At 36.1% G+C, this 27,800-nt stretch overlaps 2 protein-coding genes across 2 annotated transcripts in view; both read right to left on the bottom strand.

The window, feature by feature from the left end:
- The window catches only part of LOC125237309 (ATP-binding cassette sub-family D member-like), a 112,484-nt gene that overhangs the window by 10,928 nt on the left and 73,756 nt on the right, over window positions 1–27,800 (bottom strand). Inside the window, exons 2-6 of the mRNA XM_048144298.1 lie at window positions 7,747–7,979; window positions 6,251–6,379; window positions 5,553–5,754; window positions 3,005–3,236; window positions 1,308–1,447 (exon numbers count right to left, since the gene is read on the bottom strand). Of these exons, the coding sequence (XP_048000255.1) occupies window positions 1,308–1,447; window positions 3,005–3,236; window positions 5,553–5,754; window positions 6,251–6,379; window positions 7,747–7,905 (862 nt within the window). The 5' untranslated portion in view covers window positions 7,906–7,979. The remainder of the gene's footprint in view (window positions 1–1,307; window positions 1,448–3,004; window positions 3,237–5,552; window positions 5,755–6,250; window positions 6,380–7,746; window positions 7,980–27,800) is intronic.
- The window catches only part of LOC125237548 (ATP-binding cassette sub-family D member-like), a 138,928-nt gene that overhangs the window by 102,429 nt on the left and 8,699 nt on the right, over window positions 1–27,800 (bottom strand). The window lies entirely within an intron of this gene.

Raw genomic sequence — 27,800 nt, 5'->3', positions numbered from 1 at the left:
CGGGCCAAAGCTAGTCTAGTATATTGTGAGAAGAAAATTCTAACGAAATTCCGTAACATGGCGAGTAGTCTTAATATGACTATCCAACTTATTAAATAGAAATCGAGTCCAAAAATATCTACTGTCCATGTTTTTCTTATAATTTTCTAACGCTTTATTTCATGTATGGTACTTATAATAGTTCATTACGATACAAGTGCGTAAAAAAGGAAGTTCGAAACGAGTGGTGATAATTTTTTCAGTACAGTTGGAGTTTTTTTTACGCACTAGTGCGAGAAGTGGTTCATTATATGCCTGGTCGAAACTTCGGAGTGCTATCGTGTCGATTTAAAACATTCCCTTTGGTTTCTTCCTTTTTTACGCACTTGTATCGTAATGTACTATTATTTTAAGCGCAGGGAAATTCCCCATTGACTGGAATGGGGAATTTCCCTGCGCTTAAAATAATAAACTCTTTGCTAAACGACGCAGAGAACTGAACGTTTTCTTAGTGTAGTTTTTACCTATTTTAACATACCTCCATCATATAAAAAATAAAATTAATAATATATTTAAAAAAAAACATGTTTTTCCTACCGACTGTAAAAAGTTTTGATAACCCTGAAAGAAATTATATATTCATAAAGTACGACGTATAATGTTTCACTTAAAATTATAGGCACGTAATTGATGAGCATAATAACACAAGGAATTGGAAGTTCGCCAACAATTTCTAAACAAGAGAGACGGATGTTGTTTTATGCTAATATCAAGGATTTGGCAATCGTATATATACCTAGACATTAACATTCACGGAAACCAAAGACAGAATACAATTATCTATAATGTTAACTGATAATGAAGAGGCACACTCAAAGGTTATGACAGATGGCGCCACCCTATTAGTCCATACGTGAGAGGGAGAAGATGATATGTTTTTTCTCTCTCTCACATATGAATGACAGTGAGCCTAAACACTTGCACAGGCGCCGCCTGGCGGGATAATTCATTTATTTCATTCATTCATTCATTTATTTTGTTTTAATTTTACTGCTAATTTAATTTAATTTTACATTTCATTTTAAGTTAATTTGTGTTATTTATTGTATTTTAATACGGGCTCAAGGTCTGAAATAAATGTTTTTTTTTTTTTTATAAAATGTCAGCGCGCCTCTTCATTGGTAAGTCATATACAAATGTTATATACAAATGGCATTTTTACTATCTACTCGCCTTTCGGCTTGTTTCATAAAACAACACTCATGTTTTAATGTCTCTCATTATGCACCAGTCACATAACTTTTAATATATTTTTAAAAAACACTCACCAATGAAAATGTTGCCCTTCATCTTGCTAGAATAGCTGGCGAGCGTCAGCACTATGAGGAGCAGGTCGAAACAGGGTTTCGTCAGAGACCCGTACAGATGTGCCACAGACTGCGTAAACACTGACACATCTTCTGTTAATCTGTAAATAGAGGTATCATCGTTAAATGGTATTCACCTATTCTGTAACTTTAGGCATCGTGCGGGGTATGTCACAGACTGCGCGAATACTGACACGTCTTCTGTTAATCTGAGAATAGATATATCATGATTAGATGGTATTCTACTAGTCTGTAACTTTAGGCATCGTGCGGGGTATGTCACAGACTGCGCTAATAATGACACGTCTTCTGTTAATCTGCGAAGAGAGGTATCATAATTAGATGGTATTCTTCTAGTCTGTAACTTTCTTTAAGCATACTGTGATGTCACAGACTGCGAAGATACTGACAATTCTTCTCTTAATCTGCGCATGCAGGTATCATAATTAGATGTTATATTTCTAGCCTATAACTTTGATGTTGGGGCATAATGCGTTTTGCGTCACAGACTGCACGAATACTGACACATATTCTGTTAATCTGCGAATACAGGTGTCACCATTACGTGGCATTCTATTAGTATGTAACCCTGGTCAGAGTAGGGTTTCCTTAGATGAACTTCCTTCCAAACGTTTTAGCTGAAGTAATCTATGATCAGCGTTATCAATCCTAGCGTTCAAATTCGCCACTCTATAGTGCGTTTGATTTTTGAAGTACATGTCATAAGCATGGTTGAACAGTCTCGTCCCGAAGAACAGAGCTAGTATACTCTTCAGGTATCCAGATGCTACGGAAACAGTTTACCATCAGGCGGGCCGCATGCCTGTTGGTCACTTAAGAAAACTTGAGGTCTTTTGTAGTGTTTGACCACACCTCGGACAATCATCATCCCCCTTGCGTTACCCCATATTGCCACGGCTCACGGGAGCGTGGCAATATGGGGCGGCTCGGTCAATGACGATTTAATATATGAAAGAGGCGCGTTCTTACGCACACAGTCTAAGTTCGTGTAAGCGAACGCGTACCTACTATTCTTGTATGAGTGAGATGTGACGTCGACTGGTCGCGTTCTTGACAGGCGCTAACTGCGAGGTAATCAAGAGCGGGCTGGCGGCACTTGCGTAAAGCACGGAGTGGCCATACTGTACGATAGTACTCTTTATTATACCGAGGGTTTACTGGTGAAACCCGATAAGTTGAGCAAACTGGTTTTTGAAATTCGAACTATGTGCAATTTCCACAATGTTGTTATTTCAATGACAGATTATCTCGATTTATCGGGTTTCACTAATTCGAACTATGTGCAATTTCCACAATGTTGTTATTTCAATGACAGATTATCTCGATTTATCGGGTTTCACCAATTCGAACTATGTGCAATTTCCACAATGTCGTTATTTCAATGGCAAATTATCTCGATTTATCGAGTTTCACCAATTCGAACTATGTGCAATTTCCACAATGTTGTTATTTCAATGACAAATTATCTCGATTTATCGGGTTTCACCAATTCGAACTATGTGCAATTTCCACAATGTTGTTATTTCAATGAAAAATTATCTCGATTATCGGGTTTCACTAATTCGAACTATGTGCAATTTCCACAATGTTGTTATTTCAATGACAAATTATCTCGATTTACCGGGTTTGTCGCTTACCTATGATCAGCGTTTTCAATCCTGGCGTCCAAATTCGCCACCCTATAGTACGTCTGATTCTTGAAGTACATGTCATAAGCATGGTTGACCAGTCTCGTCCTGAAGGCCAGAGCTAGTCTGCTCTCCAGATATCGGATCATGGAGTTGATGAAGGTGGCCGGGATGGCGATTCCGAACCATTGAAGGAGAAGGGCAGCGAATTTCTTGAGGTCCTTTTGGACTATGTGTTTCACTGAAAAGAGAAATTGAAAGTGAAATTATGTTTGTATTGTATTTGTATTTATTTATTGCAATTCACATGTACATTACAGGTTTTACAAGTACTTAAAAGTATAGGTAGGTACACACATGAACATGAAGCTCTGATGGGCGCAGCAATTAATGTAGGTAGGTAGGAGGCATTTCGCTTATACAATATGTTAGGTACAATTTTTTTCACGTCATGACGGTGCGCCAACAAATAAGGGTAAACAAATGAAACTGAGTTTGAGTCGTATGTAAATTGTAATCACTATTAGTGATTTGTATTTAATTTTATTCAAAGCGCAATGTGTAGATTTCATAGTATATTCAATTTCATACGAATTTATTTATTCATGGTAGTCTTTGATACATATATCTCGTTTAAAATAAATATAAACTGTGTGAGGTGTGTGATAAAAAGTATTATTTTGGGCAAAGTGGGATTTTTGTTGGAAAACAGCACATATCTTGATTGTTTAAAGTAATGACATTAGAGTTCTAGACCCTTCCGATAAATTATACCTCTTCCTAACACACACTATTCAAAATATAATAATAATTATTTTTTATTTATTTATTCTATATTAAAAATCTTACATTTGTTCATACACCAGGGTGCCATGAAACCCTATAAGGTTTGTGTTGACACTCGATTCGTGGATACATTTTACATTTAATTTATTGTGATACATAGGATAAATTAAAATTGCAAATTAAAAATTAACACTACAATATTAGCGGGTAATCTCAGGGTAGCGTGCGCGTCAAGAAGGACTTAAGCGGCTAAGGTAATTATGTAATGTAGACGTACTGGCACAGTCGGTAGGATGAAACCCAAACTTCACTTACATAATTATAACCTCTCAATAGACAGCAGTCACAAAATGTTATTTCTACTCCAGCACTTAAATCTGTCAATTAGATTATTGTCAGCGGTATCCAAATTAAGTTCATTTGAGTAACGATGAGAAAGTCTATTTGTCTATAGGTTCATAGGATTACTGCTAGCAGTAATCATATGAATATAGTTCTGTTAATTTTTTTTTAAAAGCACAACTTCCATTTATCAGGTATGTTTTCATTTACAGTAATAAGTAACTTTTAATAAATAATATAATATTTAGGTTCATAATTTAAATCAAGATGAAAAAATAAACTTAAATGCGTTTTACATATTAGATATTGCAAAACAAAGGTAAAAATCATAAGTTTATCCAATAATTTTACATTCGACATTTAAATATTCTTGAACGCAACCACATTTTTCGTAATTGAAAACCGGCTTATTTTCTATTTCTCTTGTCTATGGTATGTTTGACATTTGTAAACTTATCACGAAACTATTTGAACTATTTCGGTGGTGTGTAGTTTGTTTTAATTCGACGTTATTGTGCAAAAACATAAGTAATTATGAGTGATTCTGGTGAAAAATGCACTTCCGAAGAAATCAAGGCTATGGGCGCTCAAAGTGACTGACAATTTGTTACATGAAAAGTCAGATAAAGCGTACCAAAAATGTTATGATTGTTTTGACATGGAAATTGCAAAAAAATGTTTCAACTTTCTCTGAAACGGCGTTGTTGGCATATTTTGAAGAATTGTGCAACAAGTTCTCGCCATCAACATTGTGGACAGAATACTCAATGCTACGACGATCCACACAAATATTCCCATTCATTACATGAAGTAAGTAACTAACCCATTTTATTATTCTCGAATAGGTATGTATGTGGCTGTCGTAGAAAAAGTATAGTATACAATCGTAACATTATGAAGGCTATAAAAGTCTCGTACCTTACTTAGGCCACTCGGCAAGCCTTCGTGGCCTAACCGCGGTACTCAACTTTTATAGCCTTCATAACGTTACCGTTATATAATATACTATCTGAGGATCGACACAGACATTTTAATGAACACCTTACATTCCTGTATATGTTTTTATTTTGACTTTAACTCACTATGTATATTGCTCTCTCAAATAGGTGGCGGAAGATTGTTCCAGCACTTCGTGGCAGCGTAACGAAAACTGCCACGAAATGCGGTATGGCGCCTGAAAGTGTTGGAAGCCTTACATTAGGGGATTATAGGTAGGTGTGTTTTTAATTTTTGACTTGAACTGCTCTCCTAAATAGGTGGTGGAAGGTTGTTCCAGCACTACATGGCGGCGTAACGAAAACTGCCACGAAATGCAACGGTATTGTGCCTTGAGTCGGGGATTGCGCCTGATACGACGTTTGTAGACCAATTTGTTGGAGAAATATGAGGGTTTCTGACTATTGACGATATTCTGGTAAACTTTACTTACTTATAGACCCCTCTAAAGCAGCAACATAAATAGAGAGCAAAGTCCTCGTGAACAAGCACAGTGTGTGTCCAGTCAGCAAGGCGACCTCGTGGCTACGGAACCCGGGTACCATAATCTTGGCTAGAGACACCATTTGCCGGAGGAACTCCAGGTTTAGTCCAGGGACGTGTTTTTCTTCTGGCGCTGGTTCTTCGGCGTCTTCCTGTAATAGAGATGATGGTATATGTTGATTCTTTTATAATATTTGTGTTAGAATTTTATTGTGGGTATAAAATAGAAATCTAGAGGCACGTCTTAAATGGCGACGGCTTGTCGGCTTGCTTATTAGACTCGAGTTTGCAATATTCTTACGCCACGAGTTACACACAATGTTTTTCATCACACTTGCAATATGAAAAATATGTAAAAAGATAAAAAAAGTAAAATATGGTACCAGGTATGGTATGGTATGGTAGGTACCAAGGTTGTCTGGAAGAGATCGCTCTTTAGCGATAAGACCGCCTGTTGTCTATCATAGTTAATTAAAGTTATGTGCTTAATTTTTTTAATGTCATCTTGTTATATTGGTGAGCAATAAAGAATATTTGTATTGTACCAGAAATTTCATAACTCCCTTGGGAGAATGATTTTCCATAACTCCCGCTCCGCCTGCGTGCAATAGCTCATTTAGTGTGCGACTGTGATGAAAAAATACTTACAATATTCTGTTTGTTGTCGGTGTCGACGTCGCCCCGACAGAGGGCGCACTGCTCCGCGCCGCATCGCCCGCCACAAGTTTGCCCATTGGAACCATTCTGAACAGAATGTAGTTCGCCATTTTTTGCGATCTGGAAAATATAAAATGAGATTTTAATAAATGTTTCAATGTTAACCATAAAACTCCCGTGAGACTCAAATATATTTAAAAATATTTTAAGCGGGTTACTCACGTGTAGATCCTCGGAAATGGATCGAAGCAAGTCGGACGTTATATCGACTTAACACGTGAGTAACCCGCTTAAAATATTTTTAAATAATGTTTAAATGATTCACAATAAACATAATTATCTGTTTTGTAGACTAATCTGGCCCATTAGCGACAATTGTACACTCTTGGATGTACCTGGGTATTGGTTATTGATTCGATTTAATACTATAGGTATTGCTGGATCTACCTCACAGCATTAGAAAAAATGGTGGACTTGCAAAAGTGAGTTCAAGCGCTAATAAGCTAATTTCATTAGACATATTGATAAGGTAAGATAAGATAATCATTTCTTGCGAACCATGGTTACGAAGTTGTGTGCATATAAGTACATATGATCACATGGCACCCTGGTAGGGTATGGCAATTCTTAATACATACTATTTAAAGTTAATTACTAATTAGGCTTATTATAAATGTGTCTCTTCCATATACTCTTGGATAGAGTAATATGCCTTTTTCAATAGTAAATCCTTGAGTTTAGTAGTAAATAGGGAAGTTTTCTCTACACATTTTATCTGGTGAGGTAGCTTGTTATATATCTGTATAGCTCTATAGTAAGGACCTCTTCTGTATATATCTAATACCTCTTCGGTAAATATTGACCGGAATATAGACCGTGATTACCTTTTGTTGTTGTTGTGTTGCATTATGTTATGTTGACATCCACCCGCCTTCGACAGTTTTCCGTGATCATGATGCATGCAACTGCGTCGAAATATCGGGAGCTCGACAAAAATCAAAAAGGTAATCACGAATATCACGATCTATATCCCGGTCAATATAAGTCTAATGAAAATAACCGTGAATCATTCAAAACTCTTATTAAGCTAATTTCAATTAAATCGAATACGTAACTGAATTCAGGCTTGGATATTTTAAAGTCAGACATTGATATATTCATTTTTGTTAACTCCAAGCAGTTAAGGCTACGCCAACACCTATACCTACAGCCATGAACGGTTGTATACGTAACACCTGCTGCTATCTTAGTTAAGTAATATGACATAGGCTTTGGTACTTATGTACTTATAGTAATTTTGTATAAGAAGGTTTTCATACGACGTTTAACTTTCGTGTGTCATTATTCTAAATATTGAAAAACTCGACGCACGGAGTGTAATCGCTGCGAGCGCTCACGTTATGGCCTGGCGATGATCAAGCAATAAATGTAACTAAAATCGTGTTTTTCAATATGGTCTATTTAAATAACATTTATATGAATCTTACCTTATAATTATTATTGTTGTTGTTACAAGGAGCCTGCTTTCTCTCCCTAGTGCCGTATAACGCACAAGCGGCTAAGGCCACGCCAACACCAACGCCTACAGCGATCGACGGCTGAACCCGCGACGCCTGCTCCCGAATCTTTGTTAGTATGGCCGGCATTTTGACTTATCTGAGATCGAGATTTGAGTTTAGGATGTGTTGCTTTTGTTATGTGTCACGTCTCGTCCATTTTTCTGTAACAATAGAAATTATTGGTTAATGACAACTTATAATTTGCAAATCTAGAAATATAATAGACTAGCTTTTGCCCGCGGCTTCGCTCGCGTTACATACATACATACATACATACATACAATCACGCCTGTATCCCATAAAGGGGTAAGCAGAACACATGAAACTACTAAAGCTTCAGTGCCACTCTTGGCAAATAAGGGGTTGAAAGAAAACGAAACTGTGACATTGCACTGACAGGTTGCCAGCCTTTCGCCTACGCCACAATTTAACCCATATCCCATAGTAGCATAGTGAAAAATGCTCCATAAAAACTTCCACCACCCTATTTTAGGGAAGTGGAGGGTTAGAAAGAGATTAAAAGTAGCCTATGTTAATCTCTATCCCTTTAACTATCTCCATTTAAAAAATCACGTCAATCCGTCGCTCCGTTTTGCCGTGAAAGACGGACAAACAGACACACTTTCCCATTTATAATATTAGTATGGATAGGTACCTTACATACAGAATAAAACTACCGATGATACATTTTTATATGACGTGTTCGAATCTATGTAAGCAATATTACTATATACATATAAACCCGAGTTTGAAATTTGATCTAGATGGCTGAATCTATAACAAAATTCGATTAGGTTGTAAATTATCAAATTATTTATTTAAAAAGCAGAATCAATTAGTTTTATTTGCAACCGATGCTATTAAGCTACTTTCAATCCGGAGGTCGCGGGTTCGAACCCCGACTCGTATAGGTACCAATGAGTTTTTCGGAACTTATGTGCGAAATGTCATTTGATATTTGCCAGTCGCTTTTCGGTGAAGGAAAACATCGTGAGGAAACCGGACTAATTCTATAATTAATTAATTAATTACCCGTCGGGTTGGAAGGTCAGATGGAAGCCGCTTTCGTAAAACTAGTGCCTATGTCAAATCTTGGGATTAGTTGTCGAAGCGGGCCCCAGGTTCCCATGAGCCGCGGGCAATGATGATGCTATTAAGATCAAAATAACGTTATTTTCAGTTTCCACATAAATAACAGGTTGCATATGCCATTTTATTCCTGAACCGAAGTTTCGAGAAACTAGTATAAAAGTCAGTAAAAGAACAAAAACACCTTCAACCAATTGTTTTAGTTTTTAAACTAATGCCCGTGAGACGGGAAGTTATTTAAGTACTATTGTGCGTATTTCAATGAGCAGTAACTAAACCGGCTTAGTTTTTTGTAAAAACACCTATTGTGTTCGATTAAAGAATGAATTATTACATGTATTACTTATGGTTATATTTTCTGGTGGGTCGTTTAGAAGTATTTAATGTTTATGAGCTTTGAACCATTTAAGAGAAAAATATTTTACAGTACATTATCATATCTTTTTAAAAACAAGGACCGCGTTCAAATAAGTAGACTTTTACTTCTAGAAATTTGAGAGGAAAGCACGACCTATTGACAATTAAATCTAATTTCCAACATTTTGATAAACATAACACAGCAGTCAAAGTTTTCAATAATTTGGACATTAACATAAAATCATGTGAAGATTATAAGATATTTTTTAAATCTGAATTGATAGACTATTTTATAAATAAACCTTATTATTCGATCAAAGAATATTATGCAAATGTTTTAAATTAAATTAATAAAAATGTGACTTGTAAATTTCTAATATTAATTGTAGTAGTAAGCATGAAATCTGTACCTGTCATCTGTATTGTATCTTTTTTGTGATTCTGACATTTCTGACTGTGATATTCTAGGCTATATTTATTTCATTTATAATAGGTAATTGTTGTGTTCGTTTTATATATGATAGCAGACAGGCTGGACTCGCCCGTCCTTGGCCGGTTCGAGGATCTGCACGTGAGGGATCCGTGAAAGTATTGTTTGTGTTGTGTTAATGTTTTATTTTATTTTTATTAAATTAGTCTAACATAGTTATTAAGTTTTAGAGCTACTAACCATATTATGGAACCTGTCTTCTGAAATAAATGTTTTTTTTTTCTTTTTTTTTTTATTATATTCTGTTGATTTTCTTGTGTGACATTTTATAATTGTATTTGCATGCATTTAGTTATGTTCTATTGCAAATAAATAATGATTGATTGATTGATTGATATTATCAGCCTTTTATCGCCCACTGCTGAGGATACGCCCACTCTTCTTTTTTTAACATATTGAAAAAAAAAAAAAAAAACGGCACGAGCCTTTAAATGACGAATAACAGTACGAAAGTAGAAAAAAGAATTCACAAATGTTTTCGCATAGAGCAATGGCGGAAAGAAGCGGCAAGAATTGGTCCATACAATAATAATGCCCTTTAACTTTTTATCCCCTCTCTTCTAAGTGTATGGTAAGATCATGATATCACGTGTACAACTAGCGGATATGAATGCTATTGTTATGTACCATTATATCCAATTGAGCTCAATTGTACATAATTATCCCATAATTTAATACTTATAAAGCGCATTATATAATAAAAATCTATTTTTACACTGCATTCAAATAGCTCATAAAGAAAACTGGTATACCTACTAGTAAAAGAAATAGTTTTTTTTTTTTTTTTTTTAGTTTAAATGAGCTCACTCTTGGCATAGAGGAATAAGTATGGGAAGAGTTGTAACTCCATACATCAGCAAATGCAAATTATTTGCAGTGACATCTAGCGTGAATCTCGCCTCAAATAGCGTAAATTATCAGTACCACTACTCGATACTAGGTGTCAACAGTGTTGCGTCTGCCAAAAATGTAATATTAAAACAGTATACAACTAATATTACAACCAGAAGGAATTGAAAACAGAGTACTGATTAATACTATTGTAATATTAGCTAAAAATTGTTGAGATTAGATTTTTTGTTAGACGCGATATCTATTGACAAGTAGCAGTACTGATAATTTACGCTAGTTGACGCGTGATTGACGCGTAGATTACGCTATATGTCACTACAAATAACTTGCATTTACTGATGTATAGAGTTACGGCTTATATATATTACTTAATCCTCTATGCTCTTGGCCACAGACTAGCCAAAGGCAAAGGCGTGGCCTACGATGGAGTGAGCTCGCCCAGAAGATGCCCGTTCACTCTTGATTTGAAGGCATTCAATGCAAAGCAAAGGGTTATATGAGCTCGGAAATCTAGCCGCCAAACAAATATTATCTAGTATTGTGAAAAGTTACGAATTTTACCACACCCTTTCTTTTATGTTTATTTGTTTGTGGGTATCGTATAATTCGACTGTGTGGAGTCAATTTTAGTACTTTCAGTAACATCATATACGAGTAGGTATCCGTTTTTTTATTAATATTTAAACTAGTTGGGGTTTACCCGTATACCCATGTATGTGTAACCTTCAGAACATCAGGAAAAGTAAACAAAAATACACACGTTTATGTTTTTTCCGAACAAATACTTTAACTCGAGTAAAATTTAAATATCCGGTCATTACACAGTCAAAAGTCTAAAAATATTATTAGACTTTTGACTGTAACCGGACAAAACGTCTAAAATATATGTACACGACATTAGGTAGTTCGCTGTCCGTGCTGTCTATATAAAAAACTGTTCCTGCATAAAATTGTGTTACGAATGCTTTTTATTCAAGTTTTTTGTTAAAATAACAATGCAAATTTAATTTGTACTTCCGAAAAAAAACTAACAATTCTGAATACTTAATGAATTCAAAATATCCGAATACTAATATTATAAATGGGAAAGTGTGTGTGTCTCTTTGTTTGTCCATCTTTCACGGCAAAACGGAGCGATAAATTGACGTGATTTTTTAAGTGGAGATATTTAAAGGGATGGAGAATGACATAGGCTACTTTTTGTCTCTTTTAACCACCCATTTCCCTAAATTGGGGGGGTGGAAGTTTGTATGGAACATTCCGCAATTTTCGAATTTAACGCGAGCGAAGCCGCGGGCAAAAGCTAGTGACTAAATAATAATGACTTAATAGTTATTTTTGAAATTAATTTAAACAGGTAGTTTATGTTTCAAGTGTATGTCTTAAATTCTGGCCTTAGATTTAAAAAAAAGTCGTTTATTCTCAAAATAAACCCTTTTTTAACCCCCGACGCAAAAACGACGTCTGCAAACTGCGTCGGCAAACTGTCTGTCTGTCTGTCTGTCTGTCTGTCTGTTTGTCTGTGTGTGTGTCTGTCTGTGGCACCGTAGCTCCCGAACGGGTGAACCGATTTCGATTTAGTTTTTTTTGTTTGAAAGCTGAGTTAGTCGGGAGTGTTCTTAGCCATGTTTCATGAAAATCGGTCCACTATGTCGCGGTCGGGGGTTTTTTCAAAATTTTAATTTTGTGGTTATTGATAACATGAATTCTTCTACCAAACTGCAGGAAAGTTTGTTGGGGTCAATTGGTCTTAACAAGCTCTGACTCATTTTAACTGGAGAACAAAAAACAAAATTTTGTATCGTAACAATTTTTTTCGGAATTTTCATCTCAAGATTTCTTACCTACTTATTTGTTTCGATACTAAACTGGACTGTACTTACTTTTAGTTGTTTCGATATTAAACTGGACTGTACTCGTCTGTTCCTCACCCGTAAAAAAAAAAAAAAATTTGACTTGCCTTGCTCACTTGTTTGTTCAAATCGGTTATTGGACAGTGAATCATCGTCCATTGGCTCTCAAGGTCACCAATGGTTAATACATATTCATACACTTTTGATTAGATATGAATAGATTAATTTTAAGACATGTCTTTCGACAAAAAGCCGCGTGAGTCGTTTTTAGGGTTCCGTAGTCAACTAGGAACCCTTATAGTTTCGCCATGTCTGTCTGTCCGTCCGTCCGTCCGTCCGTCCGCGGATAATCTCAGTAACCGTTAGCACTAGAAAGCTGAAATTTGGTACTAATGTGTATATCAATCACGCCGACAAAGTGCAAAAATAAAAAATGGACAAAAATGTTTTATTAGGGTACCCCCCCTACATGTAAAAGTGGGGGTGGATATTTTTTTTCATTCTAACCCCAACTTGTGATATATTGTTGGATAGGTATTTAAAAATGAATAAGGGTTTACTAAGATGTTTTTTTGATAATATTAATATTTTCGGAAATAATCGCTCCTAAAGGAAAAAAAAGTGCGTCCCCCCCCTCTAACTTTTGATTCATAAGTTTAAAAAATATAAAAAAAATCACAAAAGTAGAACTTTATAAAGACTTTCTAGGAAAATTGTTTTGAACTTGATAGGTTCAGTAGTTTTTGAGAAAAATACGGAACCCTACACTGAGCGTGGCCTGACACGCTCTTGGCCGGTTTTTTGTCGTGTCATCGAGTTACCATGGGTGGACATCGCAGTTTCAGAGATTATATTTCATGACTTTTATATATCAGAGTCAAAGCCTCTTCTACGGGTTTTTGATGTTTAGAATACGATACATAAATAATGTTATTAGCGCCATCTAGTCGAGAGTCAATCAAAGGGCATGTATATTCATCTAGGCGAGCATATAACACTTTTGATGGTTGGGACCACGTTGGGACCCGGGCGAATCAACTTTTTGACCGACTCAAATCTGTCCGCACATTCCTAACATAGTTGTGAAATTTCACCCTTAAATAATGAATTTTATTGGTATTTTTCACTTTACCCTTTATATTAAAACATAACCCTAACTGTTAAATCCAATAAACTGAAACTTTGTTCATTAGAAGTTCGATTTCTTGGTAACTCCAGAGACATTTTGAGTAACGCCAGAGACACCAAAAATGTCGGTCAAAAAGTTGATTCGCCCACCCCCCAATTAGCGTACGTTGTTAACAAAAATGAACTCACTGTCAGTTTTGTGACGATAATTTAGCATGACATTTCAATAAATATATTGTTTTAATTACATAAACTTTAAGCGATAATCTACATTGAGAATGTGAAAAAAGTAAATTTTTAGACAGATTTTATGCTTAATTGTCGTCACAAAACTGCCAGCGAGTTAATTTTTGTTAACAACTTACGCTAATGGGGGGGACCCATATTCTGATAATGCCCCTATACGGACTACGGAGTTAGATTTAGTCTAGGCTAGTACGTTATCTATTCGCGAACCAAAGCAATTGATTTTCTGTATCCTACTCGTATATAAAACGTTCGAAACTCAGGGAAGTCCATCTCAATGCAAGCAAACGGAACGTAAGTAAATATTGACGTATGATCGAGTGAATCAGAATCACGTGAGTGTGCACGCATGCGCACGTGCCAGGTCGCATGCGCGGACAGCAAAGGCCTGTGAAGGGCTATACAAATTACACACACATGTACATATAATATGTATGTATAATGTGAGTGTGCATCACGGGAAAACGCCGACGTGAGACGCCGCAGAAATGTAGTCTGGCTCTGTCGCGCCAATACGTAAGAGCGATAGAGATAATAGATTACACTTCTGAGGCGTTTCGCGTCGCAGAAATGCCATTCGGCTACGGGGCCTGTTCTGAGCATTTCTTTTTTTGCCATTTTTTTATTTTGATTTTTTTAGGGAATTTTAGGTCAATTGTACTCAGAATCACGAGTACTTTCAACCTCACTGGGAGACAAAAAGTGTCCCAGAATTTCCATATATTTTTGTTACTTTCCTCTTTTGTTACCCCACACAACATGTACGGAAAATGGTAACAAAATAAGAAAAAATCGTATGGGACTATTTTATAAACTATTAGGATTGAAAATGCTAGTGATTCTGAGTAGAAATAGCATATTTTTTTTCTTTATCCCTTAGACTTACTTACTCACTTTACATGTGGAAGAGTTTAATCAATACAGACAGATTGACGTAATGTCACTATAAATCAAGGTGTTGACGGTATATTATCTTGCAAGCGATGTTACTAATAATACGCCCGCTGCTGACCTTTGGTAAAGGAAAACGCCGGGTGGTAAGGCTTTGGTTCTTTATAAGCGGAGCGAAAAATTTTACAATCCGTGAGTAGGTACTGGGAGGTTACCATGACGTGCTAAAGCCGTTCAGTTTAGGTTGAGAGAGAGGGACTGAGCTATGTAACTGCTATAGCTGTGTCCCTTTCTCTCAACCTAAACTGAACGTCTTTAGTACGTCATGGTAATTCCCCTGATTCAAATCTTCAGTGAGCAAGTAAACTATTTTCAGTAACGGGAACTTAAGACTTAATTACTAGATGAAATATGTAAGCACATATACACCCTTTTATTCATTCATTTATTCATTTATTGCATTTGTAATCATGTGTGTGTTTTTTCTATTGAATTCCGTTAACTTTTAAGGGAAGGTTCTTATAGATCAAATACAATTAATTTCTCTAAGAAACTAGCGTTTTAACTCTTACGGTTATCGAGTCATTAAAAAAATAAAGATAATTACTGAACATGTGTGTGACAGCCTTTACCAATTCCTAATGTCATTTGTTTTGACATGTGCCGTCAAACATTTGACACTAACTGGAATGTTATTCTTAAGGGTCTCTCACACCATGATGAAACTTAGAGACTGACACTTAGAGACCCTTACATCTCTAAGTAACTACACAGTAAAACACACAGGGGTCGTTTTTAGATTTATTTTATATTTATTTAATTTAATTTTTCTCTGAAGATTAAATTTAGAATAATTTTAGATTTAATAGTTTAGTTATATTTTAAGATAATATTATCTTCTTAAAGTTAATATGAATTGTAAAAAAAGAAATATGTGTTACTGTATTAATAATAATTTGTGAGTGGTTAAAATTCCCCCGCATTTGAAGTTCAAAAATAACTATTTCATGTGACCTATGGAACTCTGCTCCACGCATTACAATGGTATGACTCTGAAAAACCTGTTCGAATTTGGAATTTGTCTTGTGGAAAAAATGGAAAACAATAGAATGGGTTTTCTAAAATCAGTCACTATAATAATGGTATTTCTTTCTGTGGTAGAATACGTATAACAGTGCCGCTTACAACGATAAAATTCGCTATAAAACGCAAATTCATTGATTTAACGTTAGTAAAGGAAACCAAGAAACAAAATACATAATCAAACCACAAAATTAAAGTTTTGAAAAAACCCCCGACCGCGACATAGTAGACCGATTTTCATGAAACATGGCTATGAACACTCCCGACTTACTCAGCTTTCAGACAAAAAAACGGAATCTAAATCGGTTCATCCGTTCGGGAGCTACAATGCCACAGACAGACACACACACAGACAGACAGACAGACAGACACGTCAAACTTATAACACCCCTTCGTTTTTGCGTCGAGGGTTAGAAACGGAAATTCATTGACTAACGTTCGTAAAGGAAACCAAGAAATAAAATACAAAATAGCCGATCAAATGAGAGGCTTAACCTTCTCTTAAAGTAAGGGTTAAGATAAATATCTTAGAACTAATAATAAGAAAAGAAATGTGTCCAAAAGTAATGTGATGTGATCATTTCCATAAAAATCCACTGACGTTTTCCACCGAAGATTGGCAGTCCGTTGCGATTGTGTGCATAAGTTCGTAGCCTAACGCCGTGGCTTGCGTGGGCGACGGTCGCGCGATGGTCGCGCGACGGCGATGCGACGCATACGAAATCAAACCTTATCGATATGGAAGTATGAGACACGACGACACGGCGTAAGCTAGGCGTACATAGCAAGCATCGGACGCATTGCAAAAATCGCATCGCATGTCGTCCACTGATATTGCGGTACGCACACCGCGGATCGATATACCTGCACTTGTGTGACTTTTTATTCTTTCTAATACTATACAAAGAATAATTCGATGCGTCCGCTGCGCACAATGCGGGTCTGTGCAAACGCTAACATAAAGACGTGGCCTAGAAGCTTCGAGACAGCCTTAGCTCGGAGAAACGCTAACAACCTCGCGTGTACGTGCGTTGAGCAGTTCCTCTTTCGATACCTAGATAACTAGTCATTTTGTAAGTATTTTATCCTTTACTGAGTATTTTTAGCAGCAGAGGCTGTGGCAATAGAAGTAGCTATAGTGGCAACTTTTCCTTATATTTTTGCACCCTCAAATTATCTCATTATACCTTACAATGGCACAATAAGACCTTATATTATGTTACCTTATATTAAGGTTTATTTCTGTGATTTGAAAACTGCGAAATACTCCATACAAACTTCCACCCCCCATTTTAGGGAAGTGGGGTTACAAAGAGACAAAAATTACTCCCGACGCAGAAACGACGGGGTGTTATAAGTTTGACGTGTCTGTATGTCTGTGTGTGTGTGTATCTGTGGCATCGTAGCTGCGTAGGATGAACCGATTTAGATTTAGTTTATTTTGTCTAAAAGCTGAGTTAGTCGGGAGTGTCCTTAGCCATGTTTCATGAAAATCGGTCTACTATGTCGCGGTCGGGGGTTTTTTCAAAATTTTAATTTTGTGGTTAGGTTATTAAGTACTGTTCAATGAACCGAAATATATACTTTTACGTAATCAAGCAAAAACATCACAGTCATGTTAATCTATACATTACTTATCTGTGCATCAGGTCATTCTACTCGAAAACAACATTTTCTGACTTTCTAATTTAAGTATGAAGGATAAAGTTCAATATGTCAGTGATTGTTTTTTTTAATTCGAATTCGATGACGGCACTAGATCGCTGACAGCGGTCGCCAAAATAAATAAAAAATTACACACATTTTTAATCGAAAATACGTAGTTATCATAAACTTTTAATATTCAAAATCTATAAATATTGTTTTTTTTTTGTCAAATACGTAAGATAACAATAATTTATTGTGCCAAATTCGATATGAGTCTAGTAGCTTATAGCTTATAGTTACACACTATGACAAGTGTTGCATAATTCATGAGTAATAGCTAGCCGGAAGATGAATTAGGTTTGTGGCGCGCTGCCCGAGTGGTTATGACATCTCTATAGCCTAGTCTGTAGGTATAATACCTAACTTGTTGGTCTAACGCCGTGACTTGCGTGGGCGACGGTCGCGTGATGGTCGCGCGACGGCGATGCGACGCATACGAAATCAAACCTTATCGATATGGAAGTATGAGACCCGACGGTCGCGCGACCGTCGCCCACGCAAGACACGGCGTTAGTGCAGAATGAATATATGTATAGTACAGTTAACCGTTTAGAATCCTAGGCCACTCTAGGACGGCGTATTGACACCGTGTTTGATTTGCTATAGAAGTCAGGTTGACTTTTACTGTGAAAGGGTTCTACAGTGCAGTGGCCTAAGATTCAAATTGGTTGACTGTACCTACCGTATAGAAAATAATTTTCAAGCCCCGACGCAAAAACGACGGGATGTTATAAGTTTGACGTGTCTGTCTGTCTGTCTCTCCGTCAATCTGTTTGTGTGTATGTCTGTCTGTGGCATCGTTAGCTCCCTGATGAACCATTTTTTTTTGTTTGAAAGTACGATAATGGTTGGGTATTTATATATGTATATTATGTATGTATTGATATATTTATATATTGGTTAGGTACATATTTTGTATTTTATTTATGTACTCTAGCATGTAATTTATTTTATAGGGTCATTTTGTATGTATGTAGTTTATTTATTTGTTAGCAATATTTTGGATTACTTTTGACCTTTATTGTACTCCTGTAAGTTTGTCTATTTTACGTACTGGAACGATCCTCTCATCTACTCCAAGGTTAGCTGGAAGAGATCCCTTATAGGGATAAGCTGGCCTTTGTATCTCTGTACCTACAAATTGTATATAAACTGTTGTACACAATAAAGTGATTACTACTACTACTACTACTACTGAATAGTCGTACAAATGTTAGATAGCGATTTTATGAGTAATTGTGTCGCATGTTTTTATGGGTATCAAGTAAGTTTTTTTTTTTAAGTAAAATAGAAAAATCACCCATCTGGCATGACTCGAACCTGGACCTTTTGGAACAGCAGTCCAATCACTCATGACTAACTGAGTCACAAAGGTCTACCATATACCTATGTGTGCAAATTATGCACACAGGTTTACAATATGAAAATTGCTTAGATACATTGTATTTTTATCCGTGAGTGGGTTAAGAATTTCACCGCCCCTTTCTTCCCGTGGGTGTGATAGAAATCGACTGTGGGATATGGGTTAAATTGTGGCGTAGGCGAGAGGCTGGCAACCTGCCACTGAAATGTCACCATTTCGTTTTCTTTCAACCCCCTTATTTGCCAAAGGTAGCACTGAAGCTTGACTAGTTTCATGTGCCTGCCTACCTAGCCCTTTATAGAATACTATTTAATATAGCAGCAGCGGCTGATCCATACAAGTCAATTCCCACCGGCTTGCCTAAACTTGATTACTAGTAAAGTACTTAATGTAAAAGTAGGTTTCTTTTTGCTCAGTGTTGCCTAGCAGAAATTTTCACCAGCCGCCATAGAATCAGTATGTAAATTGCATTTTATAGAAATAAAATTAATAAGTATTTTCCAATGTGCATTAGAAAAAAATTAAGCACATAATGGCAAAGTATTTAATATATGCATAAAAAAGGTCAAAAGCCTATGTACAACCAAAATTAGAATTAATTTATTTAAAGACACGACTGTTCTTGTCAAAAGAAATGTGAAAAGGAGAAAACAGCAAATTCACAAATTAACATCGGCATCACGTGTATGACCCCGTACATTATATTAGTGAACTTTCGTTATATAAATATTAATTAAATTTAACATATAAAAACAGTTTAACATGTGAAGAACTCGTTGTTTATTCAAATTTGTTAGTAACAAATGGTTTGAATTAAATAAATAAATCTTTGCTTTTAGAGTTCCCTGTCTCAAAAGGAAACCTTTGACGACCGATCTAGCCTAGCGCGTAGTGACCCTGCCTGCTAAGCCGCGGTCCCGGGTTCGAATCCCGGCAAGGGCATTTATTTGTGTGATGAGCACAGATATTTGTTCCTGAGTCATGGATGTTTTCTATGTATATAAGTATTTGTATTATTATGTATATCGTTGTCTGAGTACCCACAACACAAGCCTTCTTGGGTTTACCGTGGGACTCAGTCAATCTGTGTAATAATGTCCAATAATATTTATTTATAGTTTATAGTTTAAGACGATACGGTAGGGGTCAATTCTCCATACAAACGCTCTCGACTATTTCCTCCCTGGTTTTTGAAGATAGAGCAGTGATTTTTTCAACACAGATTGTTATTATTTTTATTTGTGTCGGACCGTTTTGATTTTTTTGATATTCTGCTTTTTAAAGATTCTAGAGCCAATCAAAAATTTCCAAAAACGGCCTTTTTCATTGTGGCGCAAAAAAAGGTGTGATACTCAAGATTGGTAACAATTAACCAAAAAAGCTAAACGGTCCGACATAGATTATTTCATTGTTATTCAGATTCTCAAATTTCGTTCCGATTGAGTAAGTTTTGAAGGAGGAAAGAGTCGAGAGCGGAACCTCGATTTTAAAGATTTTTTTGAAATATCTTTTTACTGAGTTGTTCTTAATGGACAATTTTTTTTCGATAAATCTAGTTAATAACACTTGTATATTTAACTAAAATTCCCAAGTTGAAAAGGGGGCTCCTTTCCATTTTAGCATTTTCGCTACCGTATCCTCTTAAACCTGTCCGTCTATAACAGACAAGTTTTTCCGAAACTGCTAACCCGATTAAGCTGTGGTACACATGTTTTTGGTATGATATGCATGGATGTAGATTGTTGGGATTAATTGTCAAAGCGGACCCCAGGCTCCCATGAGCCCAGGCAAATGCCGGGATAACGCAAGGAGGATGATCGATGTAGATATTGTAGATAAATAGTTTTACAAGTCGTTTTACCTAGAACTGCCTACACGTGAAACAACTGAAGTCATATTTTTCTGCCTTGACCCTTGGCTATTATTTATGTTATACCCTTACAGCAATCTTCATTACTTCCTTACAATATTACGGTTTAATTGTAGTGTTATTTCAATGCAAAGTAGTGTGATTCATTTAAAAATAGTACAGGATTATTCCATATTTTACCCACAGGACATGTGGTATGGGTAAAATATGGAACATACCTACACCGTGTTGTTTTTAAATTCGACACGTAGCTAGGTTCATTATCAGGAACCACCCTGTATATCACTTTTAGTAGTTAGTAAATTCGCAAAAAAAAAATTTTTTATACATAATAAATGAATTTATTAGTGTGAGAGACCCTTAATAAGAATAACATTCAAGTTAGTGTCAAGTGATTGACGGCACATGTCAAAACAAATAACATAGGAATCGGTAAAGGCTGTCACACATGTGTTCAGTAATTATCTTTATTTTTTTAATAACTCGATAACCGTAAGAGTTAAGACGCTAGTTTCTTAGACAAATTAATTGTATTTGATCTAAATAACCTAGTTTCCCTTAAGGTTAACGGAATTTTTTTGCCATCAGCAATCGAAAAACAGGGTGTATTTCGATTGCTGATGGCAAAAAACCGCCAGGCTTGGGTAAATGGGATTGGGCCGGCCACGTCTATCGCATGCATCTGCACGGGAAGCATGGTCGCGCGATAGACGATAAAATATCAGGCCGTCCCTACCGCACTTACAAACAGTGCGATAGGGACGACCTGATATTTTATCGTCTATCGCGCGACCATGCTTCCCGTGCTGGATAGGTGCGCTAACATAGCCACCAAGTGGATGCTGACGAAGAAGCGTGGGCCGGGCAGGCCCAGGCAAAGATGGCGAAACGATATTTACGCCTTCTTGAAGAACTGGCCGTAGGGAACACAGAATCGAGGGGAGTCAGGGGGAGGCCTTTGCCCAGCAGTGGGACACTCAAATATGCTAAGAAAAAATCGATTAGTTGAAAATTAATCGACTTTTTTTCTTTTCCTCACTTCTTCTTAGCCTATTTGAGAGTCCCACTGCTGGGCAAAGGCTTCTCCTATTGCTCTCCATGACTCCCGATTCTCCGTTTCCGCTTGCCAGTTTTCCAGAAAGACGTCATCAAGATCGTTTCGCCATAAGATGGATGGATAAACATTACTCTTATGTCTATATTAATTAGTCGAATACTCTGAATGCCCTGTTAGAAGAATGCACCAGAAAATATGAGTAACTATCGGAAGGACAATGCTAAAAGGCCTACAAGTATTTGGTGAGTAACATTCCGATGACGAATGGCAGATTAGACAATGCTCTTTGTCTTTGTATTGAGGGATTTTAAAAGAATTAGTAATAAAATATGAAGTTAGAATTTGTAGTAAACCTATACAGAACCGGGCTTTTTATAATCCATACTCCATACTAATATTATAAATGGGAAAGTGTGTGTGTCTGTTTGTTTCTCCGTCTTTCACGGCAAGACGAAGCGACAAATTGTCGTGATTTTTTAAATGGAGATACTTGAAGGGACGGAGAGTGACATAGGCTACTTTTTGCCTCTTTCTAACGCGAGCGAAGCCTCGGGCAAAAGCTAATACTGGATAAACGAGCATTTTCAGAATTTGGCACTCCCCAATTAGCGAAAGTTGTTAACAAAAATCAACTCACTTCCAGTTTTGTGACTATAATTAAGCATGATATTTTTATAAAAGTATTGTTTTTGTGTTAATTGCATAAACTTTGAGCGATAATCTACATTCAGAATGTGAAAAAAGTAAATTTTTAGACAGCTTTTATGCTTAATTGTCACAAAACTGACAGCGAGTTAATTGATTTTTGTTAACAACTTACGCTAATTGGGGTGTCCCAAATGCTGAAAATGCCCATAATGTATCTAAACACTTTTTTTGTAGTAATAGATACACGAGTAATATTCAAAGTCGCAAATTTACGCTGACAAACAAAACATTAGTAACAAGTACTTGTTTAAGTTTGACTTATTGTAATTTCGTGTATGTAGTTTTCTAAAGTCACTTTGCTTGGCTAGTAAGGTAAAGTATCATATCGACTTGAGTACCTATAAATGGCGGTTGGTGAAAATTTCTGCTAGGCAACAGCGAGCTAAAAGAAACCTACCTTTACAATTAGCTACTTTACTAGTAATAAGAGTTGTGCCTGCTCGTTCACTGAAAAGATCGCTCCCAACTAGTACGATCTCCGAAGTGTACTAGTTCGTTCTTTTAGGACATTTACAACAGTAGTACACCGAGAGAGCGAGAGATAAATTGTGCATATGGCGTACAGTAACGCTCGCTCGCACTAGCCGAGAGCTGATAAAATATCATATACGTACTAAAACTAAAACCCTGAGGAATAATTATGACGTAACGATAGTCATATGACAGATTATGTTCATCAGTCCCTATAATAAAAATAATTACAAAATAACAACTAAACAACTGTTACTTTCACTCATAACTACACGTCTTTACTATTTGTGAATAAAAATAAAGCTTAAGTTAACGTTCTAAGGTATAAAATATTAAAAACCTTTATCAAAATTTACAACTAGCAATCAAACATATAATTGACGTAATAGTATACCCGTCGCATCTATATTTATACACTTTCGTTTATTCATATTAAACGGCCAGTTATGAAATCTTAACCGTGAAGTTATGTTACGAAAACGGTTGTCAAGGTTACCGCAAGGTTTATATATTAACTGTTATACACAAGGTTTTCAGATTTTTATTTAAATTAGTTTTTGGTAGCGGTCAACTGTTAAGTACATAATAAGCAAGGTTGCCTGCTCAAATATTATAATAATTTTAGATACTAATGTAGTAACTTAAAAGTCACACCTTGGACACTGGAGATCAAATAATATGAAAGGGGCGCGTTCCTAGCACACAGTCTAAGCTCGTGTAGGTGAACGCGTACTATGCTTGTATGAGTGAAATATGACACTCGACTGTTCGCGTTTTTAACAGGCAGTAACTGTGAGGTAATCGAGAGGGGGTGGGCGCTACTTTTAGCGGGGAGCGGGAGTGGCCATACTGTACGGATAGTATATACTTTTTATTATACTGTGCTAAAGTTGTGTTGTTGAAGCGCTGGTGGCCTAGCGGTAAGAACGTACGACTTTCGATCCGGATGTCGCGGGTTCGAATCCCGGCTCGTACCAATGAGTTTTTCGGAACTTATGTGCGAAATGTCATTTGATATTTGCCAGTTGCTTTTCGGTGAAGGAAAACATCGTGAGGAAACCGGACTAATTCCAATAAGGCCTAGTTACCTTTCGGGTTGGAAGGTCAGATGGCAATCGCTTTCATAAAAACTAGTGTCAACTCCAAATCTTGGGATTCGTTGTCAAAGCGGACCCCAGGCTCCCATAAGCCGTGGCAAATGCCGGGATAACGCTAATGAGATACTAAAGTTGCCTAGTTTATTAATATAACCTGAATAATTACGAAATAGTAAATTTATTAATATCATCATCATCAGGGCCCGTAACTTTCATCCCGATGACATAAATTTGACGTCACGCTGCATATAATATGATACAAGAGTTTTATTTAATAATGAATCATTATTCATCAATCATTTTAATCATGACTTCAAAACTAATATATTCATACGTGAAATAATTAATACTTATAGTATGAATTTTCTGAGATGCACTTTTCGCTTTTGCCCTAATCTGTTAAACAAAGGCCTTTGTTTCTATTATTCGCTGCGGTTAGCTCCCGTTTAAACGGCGCGTGCTATAGTCTAAGTGTAGTTAAAAAGCAACTATCATGATAGCAATAAGGTTCAAATCCATAAAAAAGCCCTTTCGGAGATAACACGTTTTGTCATCTTCAAAAAAAGTTACCTGCACACTGCAAACTGTTTAAAAAATTTGAACCTTATTGTTATCATGATAGTTGCTTTTTAACTACACTGAGACTTTAGCAAGTGCTGTGGAAACGGGAGCTGACCACCGCGACGTGGTACTACTTGATACGTGAAAAGTAAATTAAATTATTTGTTTATTTTTTACAGTCGTTTGATTAATTATGATTAATAAATTGTTACTATATTTGAATAAATTATTAAAACAAAACGTTTCCTTTTCGTTTCACGTATCAAGTAGGTATTAATTATTCCACGTATGAATAGCTTACTTTTGAAGTCATTTGTACATGATAAAAATTGATTAATGAATAATGATTAATTATTACAATAAAACTATTTGAATCATCTATAAGCAGCGTGACGTCAAATTGATATCATCGGCATGAAAGTTACGGGCCCTGATCATCATCATTCGTTCTTGGTTATAATAAAAGCTTTCCTTATTCTCCTGAATCTCTAGAACACTTCACACTCGTTGGGTTCATCTTCAATTGTTTTTTTTTTCACGGTCGCTGGATTCACGCCCTCGTTTTGGATAATAAACATCTATTTAAATAAGAATGTCATTAATATTAGCCATTAAAAGATAATGTTAAAGTTTTACAAAACTTATAAAAGCATTTTTCGTGGTTAGTTAAAAAATAATGAGTAGATGGAATTTCACTTTTAGGGCCGTCGTCGCTATTATGATTAAATTAGAATAATTAGTTCAACTTTCTTTAATTTTGACTAAGAAGTTTTACCAGGGGCGGCTCACTCTGCGATTCCGTCGCCGCGCTACAAGTACATGCTGGCGGCCGCGAGTTCGCGGCCTAATCAGGGGTGGCGCGCATTCTCACAAAACGCACGTCAGCACTTTCTATTGTTACTATGCGTCGCTAGTTTTTCATAGGTTAATATGCGATATCCGCGTGTAGAATGGCTAATAATAATAATGGTTTTGTATTTTACTTTTATATTCGTATTATAAATAACCTAGCCTAAGATTTGAAAGAAATAAAGAGGAATAATGCTAATAATAAAGCAAAAAGCGATATACAGGGTGGTTCCTGAATTTCCTGATGATGAACACCTAACTGCGTGTCGAATTTAACGGGAAACAAAAAAAAACACGGTGTAAATATTTTCGGAGGTCACTTTATAGAGCCGCGTGTAAACAAACCCGATCTCGACTCAAATAGAGGTCTGTCTGTGCCACGACCTTACCGGAGGTCGTACACTAGACCACTGGCCTTTTATTTGATTTTGATACACGTTTATTTGTTTATAACTATATTGCCTCAAATGTAAAACATAGTAACGATTTACGACTTAAACCAGTAATATATTTCAATATTTTTCATGGTTGTTATTAGTTATTTGTTACACAAGGGGGCAAAGTTGTATTTTAACGCCGAGTGTGGAATTGAAAACCTAGCAAGTGAAATTTTTATTATTTTTAAAGACGCTAGAGCCAATCAAAAATTTCCAAAAACGGCCTTTTCCATTACGGCGCAAAAAAAGGTGTGATACTCAAGATTGTTACCAATCTTAGCCAGTTAGCCAAAAAAACTAAACGGTCCGACACAGATTATTTCGTTGTTATTCAGATTCTCAAATTTCGTTCTTATTGATTAAGTTTTGAAAGAGGAAACAGTCGAGAGCGGAACCTTTTTTTTGCGGAAGATTTTTTCACAATATCTTTTAACTGAGTTGCTCTTAATGGAATTTTTTTTTCGAAAATCTAGTTAATTAACACTAGTATATTTAACTAAAATTCCCAAATTGCAAGTAGTGGTAGCGTCTTAAATGACTGCCACTTGCTTGGCTAGGCTCTCTATTATTATAATCACGGAAGTAGATAAGTAGGTCAATAAAACTCTTTGTGATCACAAACAAAGCCCTCGAGTTTGGGCCCGTTAAAGTATGTATTGGAATGGTCACATGCTTGGAAGCATAAAGACCGTTAACGATATGAGTGTTTTAAAAAAAACATTTCTGAGTGTTATTTTTAAAAATATCATGTTAGAACTTACTGTACTTTAAGATAGTCATGTTTGCATAGTAGAGAAAATATTTTTGCTATGTAATATCATGATTTATGTTTTCGGTGCCTGTGTGGTGACGGGTTAAGAATTTCACCATCCCCTTTCTTCCCGTGGGTGTCGTAGAAGGCAACTATGGGATATGGGTTAAATTGTGGTGTAGGCGAGAGGCTGGCAACCTGTCACTGCCACAGTTTCGTTTTCTTTTAACCCCTTATTTGCCAAGAGTGGCCCTGAAGCTTTAGTAGTTTCATGTGCTCTGCCTACCCCTTTATGGGATACAGGCGTGATTGTATGATTGTATTTATGTATGTTTTCGGTTGATTGTACGGGTAAGTATTTGTTATTGTCCTAAAACATGACAAATATTCAGACTAAAGTAGACGACCGCTGGAAATCGATGATTTATTCAAAACGACTTATTAAACAACTACAATTACACCCATTCATTTGATTTCTTTAGTTGTTTAATACACAAAAAAAAAAGATAGGAGCAAAACATTTTTATACCTACCTAATGCTTTTTGCTTCAAATTTTTACAATAATAATAAAATGGATAAAAATCAAACTTGGTATGGTAGCTATGTTTAATATATATCAAATATTGTAAACAATATCTTCCATAATATTAGTATCCATAGAGGAAAATTACAACTACGTTTGTAGTGTTTGTATGGGGAAAATAGGGATGCGACGTCCACTTTCCTCTTAACAATAGCGGAAACATACTGACATCTATTGAGCATTATTGGCATATCAAAACCATAAAACCATAAAATATACATGTTGTGCAGTAATAGAATAACAATTATTGAAGTTTTATTGTCCAACGCAAAAAGCTAAACTCATTACGTAAGCAAAAAGTTTGCGTTACGTTGCAAAAAACGCCGTAACTAATTGTTAAAAGATCTAAATAGCCGTTCAATATTCATGCAAACAAATTGCATAATTATATTCGTCATAATGCTTAGCGCTAGTATATATATAAGTAAATATGTTTTGGATGTATGTGTATGCGTTATGTATTATCAAAGGATCGAGTATATGGAGAGAACAAGATTTTGCACGCGGCTTCGCTCGTGTTGAATTAAAAAATTGTGGA

This window comes from Leguminivora glycinivorella, chromosome 21 (assembly GCF_023078275.1).
Source record: "Leguminivora glycinivorella isolate SPB_JAAS2020 chromosome 21, LegGlyc_1.1, whole genome shotgun sequence".
Classification (NCBI taxonomy): Eukaryota; Metazoa; Arthropoda; class Insecta; order Lepidoptera; family Tortricidae; genus Leguminivora; species Leguminivora glycinivorella.
Note: the sequence above shows the minus strand (reverse complement) of the source record. Positions and strands in the feature narration are given on the sequence as shown.